The 18284-nt window shown below is 41.4% G+C and overlaps 1 protein-coding gene across 1 annotated transcript in view; it reads left to right on the forward strand.

The window, feature by feature from the left end:
- cadps2 (Ca++-dependent secretion activator 2) overlaps positions 1-18284 on the forward strand; it is a gene marked incomplete at its 3' end in the record, with an annotated part of 521480 nt that overhangs the window by 358063 nt on the left and 145133 nt on the right. The window contains 1 exon segment of the mRNA XM_084334474.1: positions 15891-15999. Coding sequence (XP_084190600.1) covers positions 15891-15999 — 109 coding nt within the window.

Genomic DNA, 18284 nt, shown 5'->3' on the forward strand with positions numbered 1-18284 from the left:
CAGATTAAACCGAATATATATATTTATTGATTGATATATATTGCATAGTATTTGTATATCGTTTTGATATCCCTTGTATATTCCTTGTACATATACACGGAATATCCCTTTAGCCTACTACAGACCATAATATTTCATTCTCCTATTGGACAGCGGTCCACAGGCGCCAGAGCCATGCCTCCGGAGTCAGGTTCAAAGTCACCGTCAAGACATGTCTGTGCATGCCCGGCCTTGCCCAGGGATACGAGACAGAAATGTCGTTGGCACTAGTTTGTTCACCGTGCATATAAATATGGCGCAGGTGAATACAGAAGCGCTTAGTCTAAGAGTTACCCAATAAGTTGAAGCCTCACCCACGATACTCCGTGCGGTGAAGTATGGCCTGTTTGGCCCCAGAATAGAGCATTGAGACCGTGTGCGAATTGATAGCTGAATTGTCAGAGTTTGGCGCTATACCGTCGAGTGCGACATATTTCTATTAAGTCAGTAATAGTCTATTGGTGTATAGTGTATCGTGCGGCTAAAGTTCTACAGTGACCAGCATCACCAACGCTTCCTCGTATCAGCTAGAGTTCTTATCCAGGCTGGGCTGCTTTCGTGGCGCTTTCACCCGAGGAGACCTAGACGAGAACCGTGTGGACATGTACACTGGATTAATCTACCCGACGACTACATAGCCCTTTGTGGCTGGATTATATTTGCTTTGGTCCTGTGATTTATGGAGCGGAGAATCGCCGACGCCTACGCGTGTTGGATTTACCCTGTGAGGAGCCAAGTCGAGTCCGCGCCTCAGAGAGCCTGAGGCCGGCTAGCTTTCTTCACTGTGGAGCTACAGTCTACGGAGAACAGCTGTATTCGTCTGTGGATCAAGAGCCTATTGCACCGTCTCCTGTACTTGGAGTCTCCTTAGTCATCGTTGACCAGACTCTCTACTACCGACAGATCCTCTACCCCTGCTGGCTTACAACCAGGGGGACCCTTCCAGTATCTCCCGCTATATATTACTAGTGTACCATAGATATAATTCCCTAAGATTCAGGTTGTATAATTGCCTCCTGCGTAACCAGAGAATGGACATTCATTGTTGATTTGCCTACGCACATTCCTTTGCCTTACAAGTGCATTCAAAGTATAATAGATAATAAATGTAATATAAGTATATTATGTACCTTTTGCTGCAATAAATACTTGATTATACCTTTGTGTGGAACCGATTCAATGTGGGAAGTGTTCATCATATTTATATATCATGTACTGTATGGCCAGTAATTAAAGTACATAAAGCGGTAGTGGTTTAATGATACCATACTTATCAATACAGTCAGGGAATTGTACCCCTCAGTTACACTCACGTTACCACTAAATACCGCCCCTATCGTCTCCCAGATGGTAATGCACCATTTGGATTGGACTGAAAATGCATGGGGGAAAGAAAATCCGGAATCCACATTTTACTTGTCAGGCATGTAATCCGAGCCGATTGCAGTCTTTGTGGTCCCTCAGAACAGCGTGGATTCATGGAATATGTGTTTCGAGCCCCCAGCGTTGGATCAATAAACACAATCGATATTTGGAATGGCGATCAGGAATTGGACTAATCTTTTTGGATAACATCTGATCTGAGGTAAGGAATCTATTTGACCAGTCTTGGGGTAATCAGAGCTTTTTTCACAGAGATATCAACGTGTGTGTGTGTGTCTGTGTGTGTGTGTGTCTGTGTGTCTGTGTGTCTGTGTGTGTGTGTGTGTGTGTGTGTGTGTGTGTTGATCAGGAAATAGATAATCGATTTTTCAGCCCGCTTCTATAGCGTGCATAAGTACACATATACTATCGATAATCTAGCGTTTATTTGAAAACGATTCATAAATAGGTCGAAAAATGACAACGTTTTTTGTGTATTCCAGTAAAGGGCGATTCCTGTGGAATCTCTTTTTCTTTCTGGAAATTTCCAAAAAACAATCGTTTTTCTAAACGGTATAAAACGGAAATGTACAGATGAAAAAACGATCCGTTTCGACAATGTTGACTGCAAGCAAGTCATTGATAAGCGACGGGCGTATTAGACACATAGCCATCATTTAAGATATAGTTTATGCGTTCGCACTGAAAGTGGTAACGAGTCCAGGAGAAACATCACAATAAACAAAACAAGAACACCATGAAGTCCAAAAGACCCCACGACGCGAAGGTAAGGAAAAACTCACTAAAACCTAGCAATAGGAAGAAAAGCTCCACAGGCAATGTGGAGGAGAGAAACCTTAGAAGGGCCGTTCAAGGGGGGATCTCCCTTCTTAGATGTCGGTGATAGTAGTGTTGCAGTAAAACAGGCGAACCTCTTTATGATACTTTGTTCTGGTCCAGGTGAAACTGGTCTTATTTGACATGCCCTGAGTGGGAGTTGAACCCCGGTCTCCCGCACCGCGGGCGACATCACAGACCACTAGACCAAGAGGTGAACTCACTTCTAAGTAATAAGTCTGGATGCCTTTTAAGGAGAGTGAGTTTACTTGCAGTACCGCTACGTGCCACAGTCACTTCACAGCACATGAAGTCCATCGTGACGGTGGATATACTCACGGTACCTCCGTTACACAGGTAACAGGACCGATCTGTTTATACTTAGTTCTGGTCCAGGTAACAGGACCGATCTGTTTATGATACTTAGTTCTGGTCCAGGTAACAGATCTGTTTATGATACTTAGTTCTGGTCCAGGTAACAGGACCGATCTGTTTATGATACTTAGTTCTGGTCCAGGTAACAGGACAGATCTGTTTATGATACTTAGTTCTGGTCCAGGTAACAGACAGATCTGTTTATGATACTTAGTTCTGGTCCAGGTAACAGATCTGTTTATGATACTTAGTTCTGGTCCAGGTAACAGATCTGTTTATGATACTTAGTTCTGGTCCAGGTAACGGATCTGTTTATGATACTTAGTTCTGGTCCAGGTAACAGGACAGATCTGTTTATGATACTTAGTTCTGGTCCAGGTAACAGGACAGATCTGTTTATGATACTTAGTTCTGGTCCAGGTAACAGATCTGTTTATGATACTTAGTTCTGGTCCAGGTAACAGGACAGATCTGTTTATGATACTTAGTTCTGGTCCAGGTAACAGATCTGTTTATGATACTTAGTTCTGGTCCAGGTAACAGATCTGTTTATGATACTTAGTTCTGGTCCAGGTAACAGATCTGTTTATGATACTTAGTTCTGGTCCAGGTAACAGATCTGTTTATGATACTTAGTTCTGGTCCAGGTAACAGGACAGATCTGTTTATGATACTTAGTTCTGGTCCAGGTAACAGATCTGTTTATGATACTTAGTTCTGGTCCAGGTAACAGGACAGATCTGTTTATGATACTTAGTTCTGGTCCAGGTAACAGATCTGTTTATGATACTTAGTTCTGGTCCAGGTAACAGGACAGATCTGTTTATGATACTTAGTTCTGGTCCAGGTAACAGGACAGATCTGTCTATGATACTTAGTTCTGGTCCAGGTGAGAGGACAGATCTGTTTATGATACTTAGTTCTGGTCCAGGTAACAGGACAGATCTGTTTATGATACTTAGTTCTGGTCCAGGTAACAGATCTGTTTATGATACTTAGTTCTGGTCCAGGTAACAGGACAGATCTGTTTATGATACTTAGTTCTGGTCCAGGTGAGAGGACAGATCTGTTTATGATACTTAGTTCTGGTCCAGGTAACAGGACAGATCTGTTTATGATACTTAGTTCTGGTCCAGGTAACAGGACAGATCTGTTTATGATACTTAGTTCTGGTCCAGGTAACAGGACAGATCTGTTTATGATACTTAGTTCTGGTCCAGGTAACAGGACAGATCTGTTTATGATACTTAGTTCTGGTCCAGGTAACAGGACAGATCTGTTTATGATACTTAGTTCTGGTCCAGGTGAGAGGACAGATCTGTTTATGATACTTAGTTCTGGTCCAGGTAACAGGACAGATCTGTTTATGATACTTAGTTCTGGTCCAGGTAACAGATCTGTTTATGATACTTAGTTCTGGTCCAGGTAACAGGACAGATCTGTTTATGATACTTAGTTCTGGTCCAGGTAACAGGACAGATCTGTTTATGATACTTAGTTCTGGTCCAGGTAACAGGACAGATCTGTTTATGATACTTAGTTCTGGTCCAGGTAACAGGACAGATCTGTTTATGATACTTAGTTCTGGTCCAGGTAACAGGACAGATCTGTTTATGATACTTAGTTCTGGTCCAGGTGAGAGGACAGATCTGTTTATGATACTTAGTTCTGGTCCAGGTAACAGGACAGATCTGTTTATGATACTTAGTTCTGGTCCAGGTAACAGATCTGTTTATGATACTTAGTTCTGGTCCAGGTAACAGGACAGATCTGTTTATGATACTTAGTTCTGGTCCAGGTAACAGGACAGATCTGTTTATGATACTTAGTTCTGGTCCAGGTAACAGGACAGATCTGTTTATGATACTTAGTTCTGGTCCAGGTAACAGGACAGATCTGTTTATGATACTTAGTTCTGGTCCAGGTAACAGGACAGATCTGTTTATGATACTTAGTTCTGGTCCAGGTAACAGGACAGATCTGTTTATGATACTTAGTTCTGGTCCAGGTGAGAGGACAGATCTGTTTATGATACTTAGTTCTGGTCCAGGTAACAGGACAGATCTGTTTATGATACTTAGTTCTGGTCCAGGTAACAGATCTGTTTATGATACTTAGTTCTGGTCCAGGTAACAGGACAGATCTGTTTATGATACTTAGTTCTGGTCCAGGTAACGGGACAGATCTGTTTATGATACTTAGTTCTGGTCCAGGTAACAGGACAGATCTGTTTATGATACTTAGTTCTGGTCCAGGTAACAGATCTGTTTATGATACTTAGTTCTGGTCCAGGTAACAGATCTGTTTATGATACTTAGTTCTGGTCCAGGTAACGGGACAGATCTGTTTATGATACTTAGTTCTGGTCCAGGTAACAGGACAGATCTGTTTATGATACTTAGTTCTGGTCCAGGTAACAGATCTGTTTATGATACTTAGTTCTGGTCCAGGTAACAGATCTGTTTATGATACTTAGTTCTGGTCCAGGTAACAGATCTGTTTATGATACTTAGTTCTGGTCCAGGTAACAGATCTGTTTATGATACTTAGTTCTGGTCCAGGTAACAGGACAGATCTGTTTATGATACTTAGTTCTGGTCCAGGTAACAGGACAGATCTGTTTATGATACTTAGTTCTGGTCCAGGTAACGGGACAGATCTGTTTATGATACTTAGTTCTGGTCCAGGTAACAGGACAGATCTGTTTATGATACTTAGTTCTGGTCCAGGTAACAGATCTGTTTATGATACTTAGTTCTGGTCCAGGTAACAGGACAGATCTGTTTATGATACTTAGTTCTGGTCCAGGTAACAGGACAGATCTGTTTATGATACTTAGTTCTGGTCCAGGTAACAGGACAGATCTGTTTATGATACTTAGTTCTGGTCCAGGTAACGGGACAGATCTGTTTATGATACTTAGTTCTGGTCCAGGTAACGGGACAGATCTGTTTATGATACTTAGTTCTGGTCCAGGTAACAGGACAGATCTGTTTATGATACTTAGTTCTGGTCCAGGTAACAGATCTGTTTATGATACTTAGTTCTGGTCCAGGTAACAGATCTGTTTATGATACTTAGTTCTGGTCCAGGTAACAGATCTGTTTATGATACTTAGTTCTGGTCCAGGTAACAGATCTGTTTATGATACTTAGTTCTGGTCCAGGTAACAGGACAGATCTGTTTATGATACTTAGTTCTGGTCCAGGTAACAGGACAGATCTGTTTATGATACTTAGTTCTGGTCCAGGTAACGGGACAGATCTGTTTATGATACTTAGTTCTGGTCCAGGTAACAGGACAGATCTGTTTATGATACTTAGTTCTGGTCCAGGTAACAGGACAGATCTGTTTATGATACTTAGTTCTGGTCCAGGTAACAGGACAGATCTGTTTATGATACTTAGTTCTGGTCCAGGTAACAGGACAGATCTGTTTATGATACTTAGTTCTGGTCCAGGTAACAGGACAGATCTGTTTATGATACTTAGTTCTGGTCCAGGTAACAGGACAGATCTGTTTATGATACTTAGTTCTGGTCCAGGTAACAGGACAGATCTGTTTATGATACTTAGTTCTGGTCCAGGTGAGAGGACAGATCTGTTTATGATACTTAGTTCTGGTCCAGGTAACAGGACAGATCTGTTTATGATACTTAGTTCTGGTCCAGGTAACAGATCTGTTTATGATACTTAGTTCTGGTCCAGGTAACAGGACAGATCTGTTTATGATACTTAGTTCTGGTCCAGGTAACAGGACAGATCTGTTTATGATACTTAGTTCTGGTCCAGGTAACAGGACAGATCTGTTTATGATACTTAGTTCTGGTCCAGGTAACAGGACAGATCTGTTTATGATACTTAGTTCTGGTCCAGGTGAGAGGACAGATCTGTTTATGATACTTAGTTCTGGTCCAGGTAACAGGACAGATCTGTTTATGATACTTAGTTCTGGTCCAGGTAACAGATCTGTTTATGATACTTAGTTCTGGTCCAGGTAACAGGACAGATCTGTTTATGATACTTAGTTCTGGTCCAGGTAACAGGACAGATCTGTTTATGATACTTAGTTCTGGTCCAGGTAACAGGACAGATCTGTTTATGATACTTAGTTCTGGTCCAGGTAACAGGACAGATCTGTTTATGATACTTAGTTCTGGTCCAGGTAACAGGACAGATCTGTTTATGATACTTAGTTCTGGTCCAGGTAACAGGACAGATCTGTTTATGATACTTAGTTCTGGTCCAGGTGAGAGGACAGATCTGTTTATGATACTTAGTTCTGGTCCAGGTAACAGGACAGATCTGTTTATGATACTTAGTTCTGGTCCAGGTAACAGATCTGTTTATGATACTTAGTTCTGGTCCAGGTAACAGGACAGATCTGTTTATGATACTTAGTTCTGGTCCAGGTAACGGGACAGATCTGTTTATGATACTTAGTTCTGGTCCAGGTAACAGGACAGATCTGTTTATGATACTTAGTTCTGGTCCAGGTAACAGATCTGTTTATGATACTTAGTTCTGGTCCAGGTAACAGATCTGTTTATGATACTTAGTTCTGGTCCAGGTAACGGGACAGATCTGTTTATGATACTTAGTTCTGGTCCAGGTAACAGGACAGATCTGTTTATGATACTTAGTTCTGGTCCAGGTAACAGATCTGTTTATGATACTTAGTTCTGGTCCAGGTAACAGATCTGTTTATGATACTTAGTTCTGGTCCAGGTAACAGATCTGTTTATGATACTTAGTTCTGGTCCAGGTAACAGATCTGTTTATGATACTTAGTTCTGGTCCAGGTAACAGGACAGATCTGTTTATGATACTTAGTTCTGGTCCAGGTAACAGGACAGATCTGTTTATGATACTTAGTTCTGGTCCAGGTAACGGGACAGATCTGTTTATGATACTTAGTTCTGGTCCAGGTAACAGGACAGATCTGTTTATGATACTTAGTTCTGGTCCAGGTAACAGATCTGTTTATGATACTTAGTTCTGGTCCAGGTAACAGGACAGATCTGTTTATGATACTTAGTTCTGGTCCAGGTAACAGGACAGATCTGTTTATGATACTTAGTTCTGGTCCAGGTAACAGGACAGATCTGTTTATGATACTTAGTTCTGGTCCAGGTAACGGGACAGATCTGTTTATGATACTTAGTTCTGGTCCAGGTAACGGGACAGATCTGTTTATGATACTTAGTTCTGGTCCAGGTAACAGGACAGATCTGTTTATGATACTTAGTTCTGGTCCAGGTAACAGATCTGTTTATGATACTTAGTTCTGGTCCAGGTAACAGATCTGTTTATGATACTTAGTTCTGGTCCAGGTAACAGATCTGTTTATGATACTTAGTTCTGGTCCAGGTAACAGATCTGTTTATGATACTTAGTTCTGGTCCAGGTAACAGGACAGATCTGTTTATGATACTTAGTTCTGGTCCAGGTAACAGGACAGATCTGTTTATGATACTTAGTTCTGGTCCAGGTAACGGGACAGATCTGTTTATGATACTTAGTTCTGGTCCAGGTAACAGGACAGATCTGTTTATGATACTTAGTTCTGGTCCAGGTAACAGGACAGATCTGTTTATGATACTTAGTTCTGGTCCAGGTAACAGGACAGATCTGTTTATGATACTTAGTTCTGGTCCAGGTAACAGGACAGATCTGTTTATGATACTTAGTTCTGGTCCAGGTAACAGGACAGATCTGTTTATGATACTTAGTTCTGGTCCAGGTAACAGGACAGATCTGTTTATGATACTTAGTTCTGGTCCAGGTAACAGGACAGATCTGTTTATGATACTTAGTTCTGGTCCAGGTGAGAGGACAGATCTGTTTATGATACTTAGTTCTGGTCCAGGTAACAGGACAGATCTGTTTATGATACTTAGTTCTGGTCCAGGTAACAGATCTGTTTATGATACTTAGTTCTGGTCCAGGTAACAGGACAGATCTGTTTATGATACTTAGTTCTGGTCCAGGTAACAGGACAGATCTGTTTATGATACTTAGTTCTGGTCCAGGTAACAGGACAGATCTGTTTATGATACTTAGTTCTGGTCCAGGTAACAGGACAGATCTGTTTATGATACTTAGTTCTGGTCCAGGTAACAGGACAGATCTGTTTATGATACTTAGTTCTGGTCCAGGTGAGAGGACAGATCTGTTTATGATACTTAGTTCTGGTCCAGGTAACAGGACAGATCTGTTTATGATACTTAGTTCTGGTCCAGGTAACATATCTGTTTATGATACTTAGTTCTGGTCCAGGTAACAGGACAGATCTGTTTATGATACTTAGTTCTGGTCCAGGTAACAGGACAGATCTGTTTATGATACTTAGTTCTGGTCCAGGTAACAGGACAGATCTGTTTATGATACTTAGTTCTGGTCCAGGTAACAGGACAGATCTGTTTATGATACTTAGTTCTGGTCCAGGTAACAGGACAGATCTGTTTATGATACTTAGTTCTGGTCCAGGTAACAGGACAGATCTGTTTATGATACTTAGTTCTGGTCCAGGTGAGAGGACAGATCTGTTTATGATACTTAGTTCTGGTCCAGGTAACAGGACAGATCTGTTTATGATACTTAGTTCTGGTCCAGGTAACGGGACAGATCTGTTTATGATACTTAGTTCTGGTCCAGGTAACAGGACAGATCTGTTTATGATACTTAGTTCTGGTCCAGGTAACAGATCTGTTTATGATACTTAGTTCTGGTCCAGGTAACAGATCTGTTTATGATACTTAGTTCTGGTCCAGGTAACGGGACAGATCTGTTTATGATACTTAGTTCTGGTCCAGGTAACAGGACAGATCTGTTTATGATACTTAGTTCTGGTCCAGGTAACAGATCTGTTTATGATACTTAGTTCTGGTCCAGGTAACAGATCTGTTTATGATACTTAGTTCTGGTCCAGGTAACAGATCTGTTTATGATACTTAGTTCTGGTCCAGGTAACAGATCTGTTTATGATACTTAGTTCTGGTCCAGGTAACAGGACAGATCTGTTTATGATACTTAGTTCTGGTCCAGGTAACAGGACAGATCTGTTTATGATACTTAGTTCTGGTCCAGGTAACGGGACAGATCTGTTTATGATACTTAGTTCTGGTCCAGGTAACAGGACAGATCTGTTTATGATACTTAGTTCTGGTCCAGGTAACAGATCTGTTTATGATACTTAGTTCTGGTCCAGGTAACAGGACAGATCTGTTTATGATACTTAGTTCTGGTCCAGGTAACAGGACAGATCTGTTTATGATACTTAGTTCTGGTCCAGGTAACAGGACAGATCTGTTTATGATACTTAGTTCTGGTCCTGGTAACGGGACAGATCTGTTTATGATACTTAGTTCTGGTCCAGGTAACGGGACAGATCTGTTTATGATACTTAGTTCTGGTCCAGGTAACAGGACAGATCTGTTTATGATACTTAGTTCTGGTCCAGGTAACAGATCTGTTTATGATACTTAGTTCTGGTCCAGGTAACAGATCTGTTTATGATACTTAGTTCTGGTCCAGGTAACAGATCTGTTTATGATACTTAGTTCTGGTCCAGGTAACAGATCTGTTTATGATACTTAGTTCTGGTCCAGGTAACAGGACAGATCTGTTTATGATACTTAGTTCTGGTCCAGGTAACAGGACAGATCTGTTTATGATACTTAGTTCTGGTCCAGGTAACGGGACAGATCTGTTTATGATACTTAGTTCTGGTCCAGGTAACAGGACAGATCTGTTTATGATACTTAGTTCTGGTCCAGGTAACAGGACAGATCTGTTTATGATACTTAGTTCTGGTCCAGGTAACAGGACAGATCTGTTTATGATACTTAGTTCTGGTCCATGTAACACGACAGATCTGTTTATGATACTTAGTTCTGGTCCAGGTAACAGGACAGATCTGTTTATGATACTTAGTTCTGGTCCAGGTAACAGGACAGATCTGTTTATGATACTTAGTTCTGGTCCAGGTAACAGGACAGATCTGTTTATGATACTTAGTTCTGGTCCAGGTAACAGATCTGTTTATGATACTTAGTTCTGGTCCAGGTAACAGGACAGATCTGTTTATGATACTTAGTTCTGGTCCAGGTAACGGGACAGATCTGTTTATGATACTTAGTTCTGGTCCAGGTAACAGGACAGATCTGTTTATGATACTTAGTTCTGGTCCAGGTAACAGATCTGTTTATGATACTTAGTTCTGGTCCAGGTAACAGATCTGTTTATGATACTTAGTTCTGGTCCAGGTAACGGGACAGATCTGTTTATGATACTTAGTTCTGGTCCAGGTAACAGGACAGATCTGTTTATGATACTTAGTTCTGGTCCAGGTAACAGATCTGTTTATGATACTTAGTTCTGGTCCAGGTAACAGATCTGTTTATGATACTTAGTTCTGGTCCAGGTAACAGATCTGTTTATGATACTTAGTTCTGGTCCAGGTAACAGATCTGTTTATGATACTTAGTTCTGGTCCAGGTAACAGGACAGATCTGTTTATGATACTTAGTTCTGGTCCAGGTAACAGGACAGATCTGTTTATGATACTTAGTTCTGGTCCAGGTAACGGGACAGATCTGTTTATGATACTTAGTTCTGGTCCAGGTAACAGGACAGATCTGTTTATGATACTTAGTTCTGGTCCAGGTAACAGATCTGTTTATGATACTTAGTTCTGGTCCAGGTAACAGGACAGATCTGTTTATGATACTTAGTTCTGGTCCAGGTAACAGGACAGATCTGTTTATGATACTTAGTTCTGGTCCAGGTAACAGGACAGATCTGTTTATGATACTTAGTTCTGGTCCAGGTAACGGGACAGATCTGTTTATGATACTTAGTTCTGGTCCAGGTAACGGGACAGATCTGTTTATGATACTTAGTTCTGGTCCAGGTAACAGGACAGATCTGTTTATGATACTTAGTTCTGGTCCAGGTAACAGATCTGTTTATGATACTTAGTTCTGGTCCAGGTAACAGATCTGTTTATGATACTTAGTTCTGGTCCAGGTAACAGATCTGTTTATGATACTTAGTTCTGGTCCAGGTAACAGATCTGTTTATGATACTTAGTTCTGGTCCAGGTAACAGGACAGATCTGTTTATGATACTTAGTTCTGGTCCAGGTAACAGGACAGATCTGTTTATGATACTTAGTTCTGGTCCAGGTAACGGGACAGATCTGTTTATGATACTTAGTTCTGGTCCAGGTAACAGGACAGATCTGTTTATGATACTTAGTTCTGGTCCAGGTAACAGGACAGATCTGTTTATGATACTTAGTTCTGGTCCAGGTAACAGGACAGATCTGTTTATGATACTTAGTTCTGGTCCAGGTAACGGGACAGATCTGTTTATGATACTTAGTTCTGGTCCAGGTAACAGGACAGATCTGTTTATGATACTTAGTTCTGGTCCAGGTAACAGATCTGTTTATGATACTTAGTTCTGGTCCAGGTAACAGATCTGTTTATGATACTTAGTTCTGGTCCAGGTAACAGATCTGTTTATGATACTTAGTTCTGGTCCAGGTAACAGATCTGTTTATGATACTTAGTTCTGGTCCAGGTAACAGGACAGATCTGTTTATGATACTTAGTTCTGGTCCAGGTAACAGGACAGATCTGTTTATGATACTTAGTTCTGGTCCAGGTAACAGGACAGATCTGTTTATGATACTTAGTTCTGGTCCAGGTAACAGATCTGTTTATGATACTTAGTTCTGGTCCAGGTAACAGATCTGTTTATGATACTTAGTTCTGGTCCAGGTAACAGATCTGTTTATGATACTTAGTTCTGGTCCAGGTAACAGATCTGTTTATGATACTTAGTTCTGGTCCAGGTAACAGATCTGTTTATGATACTTAGTTCTGGTCCAGGTAACAGGACAGATCTGTTTATGATACTTAGTTCTGGTCCAGGTAACAGATCTGTTTATGATACTTAGTTCTGGTCCAGGTAACAGATCTGTTTATGATACTTAGTTCTGGTCCAGGTAACAGATCTGTTTATGATACTTAGTTCTGGTCCAGGTAACAGATCTGTTTATGATACTTAGTTCTGGTCCAGGTAACAGGACAGATCTGTTTATGATACTTAGTTCTGGTCCAGGTAACAGGACAGATCTGTTTATGATACTTAGTTCTGGTCCAGGTAACAGGACAGATCTGTTTATGATACTTAGTTCTGGTCCAGGTAACAGGACAGATCTCTTTATGATACAGTATATTTAGTTTGATATCGTCTAGATCAGGGGTTCCCAAACTTTTCAGGCCGGGACCCAGAAAATAAGGCGTCAGAGAGCCGCGGCCCAATGCACATCGTCAGGCTTTTTATTTTTTTTTTTTTTTGCCAGGCGACCGATTTTTTAAGCCAAATATCACTTCAATCCTATTAAGTTAGTTCAAGTTAGTTATTCATTTATATGTGCTATTTATGAGAGGGCTAACTTGTTGCAAAATAATAATGATAATAATAATAGCCTCATTAAAATACTATTGTTGCTTCGGTTGTTTTCAGCGTTTTATGTGCATAATCTGTTATTTTGTTTGAAATGTTCGTTGAAATAAGTAGATTTTTCGTTTTTGTTTATTTATTAAGTTAATATAAAACCATATAGTCACATTTTAGAATACAATAGAATAGAATTTTAAAATACAACTAGAAACACTGTCCTGGCCTGCTTCTAAGTTCAGTGGCCTGACAAAAAAAAAAGATTTTTTTTTTAATTTGTAAAAAAATAATTATTTAATTTTTTTAAATCATCTCGCGGCCCTCCCGTGGCTGCTCGCGGCCCACCTTTGGGAACCACTGGTCTAGTGAAATGACGGAACCTTGAATGCGCACGTGTTGCTTTTCCTGTAAACGCTACTGATTCACTTGGGCTGATGAACTTCCTTCTAGATAAAAGCCACATTGCGTGTTGCATGTTCTTTGTCATTTGTACGTCTTAACCTTTTCTGGAAACACTCACTTGGCATTTACTCGTCGTGCCGTTTGGGATTTATTTTTTAGGAAATTAGAATCTTAATTCTTAAATCTCTGTCTTAATTCTCTGTGTGTGGGGGTGGGGGGGGGGGGGCGGGGGTGTAGGCTATTAAACACGAATCATCGTTTTTACATAAAAAAAAAGAAATAATAAAAAGCAAGCTGTCAAATGTGAGCGTGTGTTTGTGTGTTTGGTAATGAAAAAAGAAATTAAAAGGAGAAGATCGTTTGTCTGTTCTACAAATAAAAATAGCTGAAGACAGTTTCTCTCCGAGGCGCCGTTCCTCCACGTGTTGTGTTGAAGTGTGTAGTGTTGTGTGTTGAAGTGTTCAGTGTTCAGTGTTGTGTGTTGTGTGTTGTGTGTTGTGTGTTGTGTGTTGAAGTGTTCAGTGATGTGTGTTGTGTGTTGTGTGTTGTGTGTTGAAGTGTTCAGTGTTGTGTGTTGTGTGTTGTGTGTTGAAGTGTTCAGTGTTGTGTTGAAGTGTTGTGTGTTGTGTGTTGAAGTGTTCAGTGTTGTGTTGAAGTGTTGTGTGTTGTGTGTTGAAGTGTGTAGTGTTGTGTGTTGAAGTGTTCAGTGTTGTGTGTTGTGTGTTGTGTGTTGAAGTGTTCAGTGTTGTGTGTTGTGTGTTGTGTGTTGAAGTGTTCAGTGTTGTGTTGAAGTGTTGTGTGTTGTGTGTTGAAGTGTTCAGTGTTGTGTTGAAGTGTTGTGTGTTGTGTGTTGAAGTGTGTTGAAGTGTTCAGTGTTGTGTGTTGAAGTGTTGTGTGTTGTGTGTTGAAGTGTTCAGTGTTGTGTGTTGAAGTGTTCAGTGTTGTGTGTTGAAGTGTTGTGTGTTGAAGTGTGTTGAAGTGTTCAGTGTTGTGTGTTGAAGTGTTCAGTGTTGTGTGTTGAAGTGTTGTGTGTTGAAGTGTGTAGTGTTGTGTGTTGTGTGTTGTGTGTTGAAGTGTTCAGTGGTGTGTGTTGTGTGTTGAAGTGTTCAGTGTTGTGTGTTGAAGTGTTCAGTGTTGTGTGTTGAAGTGTTCAGTGTTGTGTGTTGTGTGTTGTGTGTTGAAGTGTTCAGTGTTGTGTGTTGTGTGTTGAAGTGTTCAGTGTTGTGTGTTGAAGTGTTCAGTGTTGTGTGTTGAAGTGTTCAGTGTTGTGTGTTGTGTGTTGAAGTGTTCAGTGTTGTGTGTTGAAGTGTTGTGTGTTGAAGTGTTCAGTGTTGTGTGTTGAAGTGTTGTGTGTTGAAGTGTTCAGTGATGTGTGTTGTGTGTTGAAGTGGTGTGTGTTGTGTGTTGAAGTGGTGTGTGTTGTGTGTTGTGTGTTGTGTGTTGAAGTGTTGTGTGTTGTGTGTTGAAGTGTTCAGTGTTGTGTGTTGAAGTGTTCAGTGTTGTGTGTTGAAGTGTTCAGTGTTGTGTGTTGAAGTGTTGTGTGTTGTGTGTTGTGTGTTGAAGTGTTGTGTGTTGTGTGTTGAAGTGTTCAGTGATGTGTGTTGAAGTGTTCAGTGTTGTGTGTTGAAGTGTTCAGTGTTGTGTGTTGAAGTGTTCAGTGATGTGTGTTGAAGTGTTCAGTGATGTGTGTTGAAGTGTTCAGTGTTGTGTGTTGAAGTGTTCAGTGATGTGTGTTGAAGTGTTCAGTGATGTGTGTTGAAGTGTTCAGTGTTGTGTGTTGAAGTGTTGTGTGTTGAAGTGTTCAGTGATGTGTGTTGAAGTGTTCAGTGTTGTGTGTTGAAGTGTTGTGTGTTGAAGTGTTCAGTGATGTGTGTTGAAGTGTTGTGTGTTGAAGTGTTCAGTGATGTGTGTTGAAGTGTTGTGTGTTGAAGTGTTCAGTGATGTGTGTTGAAGTGTTCAGTGTTGTGTGTTGAAGTGTTGTGTGTTGAAGTGTTCAGTGATGTGTGTTGAAGTGTTCAGTGATGTGTGTTGAAGTGTTCAGTGTTGTGTGTTGAAGTGTTGTGTGTTGAAGTGTTCAGTGATGTGTGTTGAAGTGTTCAGTGATGTGTGTTGAAGTGTTCAGTGTTGTGTGTTGAAGTGTTCAGTGTTGTGTGTTGAAGTGTTCAGTGTTGTGTGTTGAAGTGTTCAGTGTTGTGTGTTGAAGTGTTCAGTGTTGTGTGTTGAAGTGTTCAGTGATGTGTGTTGAAGTGTTCAGTGATGTGTGTTGTGTGTTGAAGTGTTGTGTGTTGTGTGTTGAAGTGTTGTGTGTTGTGTGTTGAAGTGTTGTGTGTTGTGTGTTGAAGTGTTGTGTGTTGTGTGTTGAAGTGTTCAGCAGTATATTCACGCAGACGTCGCCCCCTGCAGGTCAGCCAGTACACATTCGCCATGTGTAGCTACCGGGAGAAGAAGTCCGAGCCGCAGGAGCTGATGCAGCTGGAGGGATATACCGTGGACTACTGCGACGCCCAGCCAGGTACTGTGACCCCGCTGTGACCCCCAGCCTGGTACTGTGACCCCCAGCCTGGTACTGTGACCCTGTGACCCCCAGCCTGGTACTGTCTAGTAGCTAGTTAGCCAATGCTAGGTAGGTACTAACGTTAGCTCACGGAACGATAGCTAGTTAGCCAACGCTAGCCAGCACCTGCGAAATCGAATGCCAAACTGATATCAGACGTTGATATCAGGAGCTATCAGCAGCTAGCCAGCTAGATAACGTTAGACAATGCCTCATGTATTAAACTAAAGTGAATAGTTGACTGGGTCATTTTGTTTAATGCTTCAGTTATGTTGAAAGAGGAGCTCTGAGCTGCTCATACACTCGACTCTTGCCGTAGTGGTTTGTTGACGTGGGTCTGTGAGGGGGAGGAGGGGGGGCAAGGCGTGCACTGCTGCAGCAGATTTAGGAGTCTGATCTGACGGTCACAGAGCTGAGCGCGCCCAGTTAGCTGTAAAAATCCATAGATTAGCTGCACCGTTATATAAGCCGCAGGGTCGAAAAATGGGGGGGAAAGCTGCGGTATATATATCTTTTTATATATTCTAATTTTATTTTCATATTCGAATCCCATGCCCATCGAACAAAGCTTCGAAGTATTTAAGACAGCCCTAGTGACCCACAGCCTGGTACTGTGACCCCCAGCCTGGTACTGTGACCCCCAGCCTGGTACTGTGACCCCCAGCCTGGTACTGTGACCCCCAGCCTGGTACTGTGACCCCCAGCCTGGTACTGTGAACTGTGACCCGCAGCCTGGTACTGTGACCCCCAGCCTGGTACTGTGACCCACAGCCTGGTACTGTGACCCCCAGCCTGGTACTGTGACCCCCAGCCTGGTACTGTGACCCCCAGCCTGGTACTGTGACCCCCAGCCTGGTACTGTGACCCCCAGCCTGGTACTGTGACCCCCAGCCTGGTACTGTGACCCCCAGCCTGGTACTGTGACCCCCAGCCTGGTACTGTGACCCGCAGCCTGGTACTGTGACCCCCAGCCTGGTACTGTGACCCACAGGGGAGGTACAGGTAGTAAAAAGCAGTGTAAACAATATAACAAGTCAATATGCTTAACGTAACATAATTAACTCCTGACATGTGCATAATGGTCAACAAGGTGCGTGATGAGGGTATGTGTGCCCTCTCAGTTATATTTGCCCTACAATAATAGTTACAATATATAATCTAATAATCCAGATTCTTATTATATTATTATATATTATTATTGTATTATGCACAATCGTTGCGGGCAAGACCCCCCGCCTTTCATTGTATACTTGTATGCCGTGACAAATAAAACTCTTGACTTGACTTGACAATAATCTAAATCTAATCTATATACTCTGAAAAAAACTAAATGCTAAATATATGCAATATATAATCTAATAATCCAATAATCTAAATCTAATATATAATCTAAAAATGTTAAATGCTAAATATATGATCTGATGAAGTATACAATATTCACATAAGGTGCATAAGGTAGTATTATTGTCCCTTTTAGGTTCCTAGTAATTGTAGTTGGATGTCTGGCAGCAGTCCCTGCCCACTGTTGTGGAGCCTGATGGCCGCTGGTATGAAGGACTGGCCGAGGCGGTTAGTTGAGTGTCGGGGGGGGGTATGAGTCTGTGGCTGAACGTGCTTCTCATCTTGACTAGCTCCTCATAGAGGGGGTGGGAGGGGTTCTCCAGGATAGCAGCCTGCTATACATTATGATGAATTCAAAATGGGGGACCCTGATGTAAACAAGACGAAAGTCTTTCTCTGGTCTGCATCCCCTTAACAATTGTATGTATTGAGCTGTACTGTATTGTACCCATTCTGCAAAATGTTCAATCAATCAATCAATCCTTCTCATCCCCCTCTCTGCCACCACCTCTAGTCTGACCAGCTCGACTCCCACCACGGAGCTAGCCTTCCTCACCAGCTTGTTCAGTTTGTTGGTGTCCCTCGAGTTGATGTAGCCCCCCCAGCATGCCACAGCATAGAAGAGGACGCTGGTCACTACAGACTAGTAGAAGGACTGCAGCAGTCTACTTTTAATATGTAATGCTGCACAAGCTATATATCACAGCTGGTCAAATTCATGTGCAGTGAGATCAACTTGAGATCCCTCAGGTGACAGTATGTCATACTGTATGAATTAATTATTATTACTCAAACACATTCTATAGAATATAAACATATACATTAATTATTATTACTCAAACACATTCTATAGAATATAAACATATACATTAGTTATTATTACTCAAACACATTCTATAGTG

The sequence above is a fragment of the Notolepis coatsorum genome, assembly GCF_963971535.1.
Source record: "Notolepis coatsorum genome assembly, chromosome: 18".
Classification (NCBI taxonomy): Eukaryota; Metazoa; Chordata; class Actinopteri; order Aulopiformes; family Paralepididae; genus Notolepis; species Notolepis coatsorum.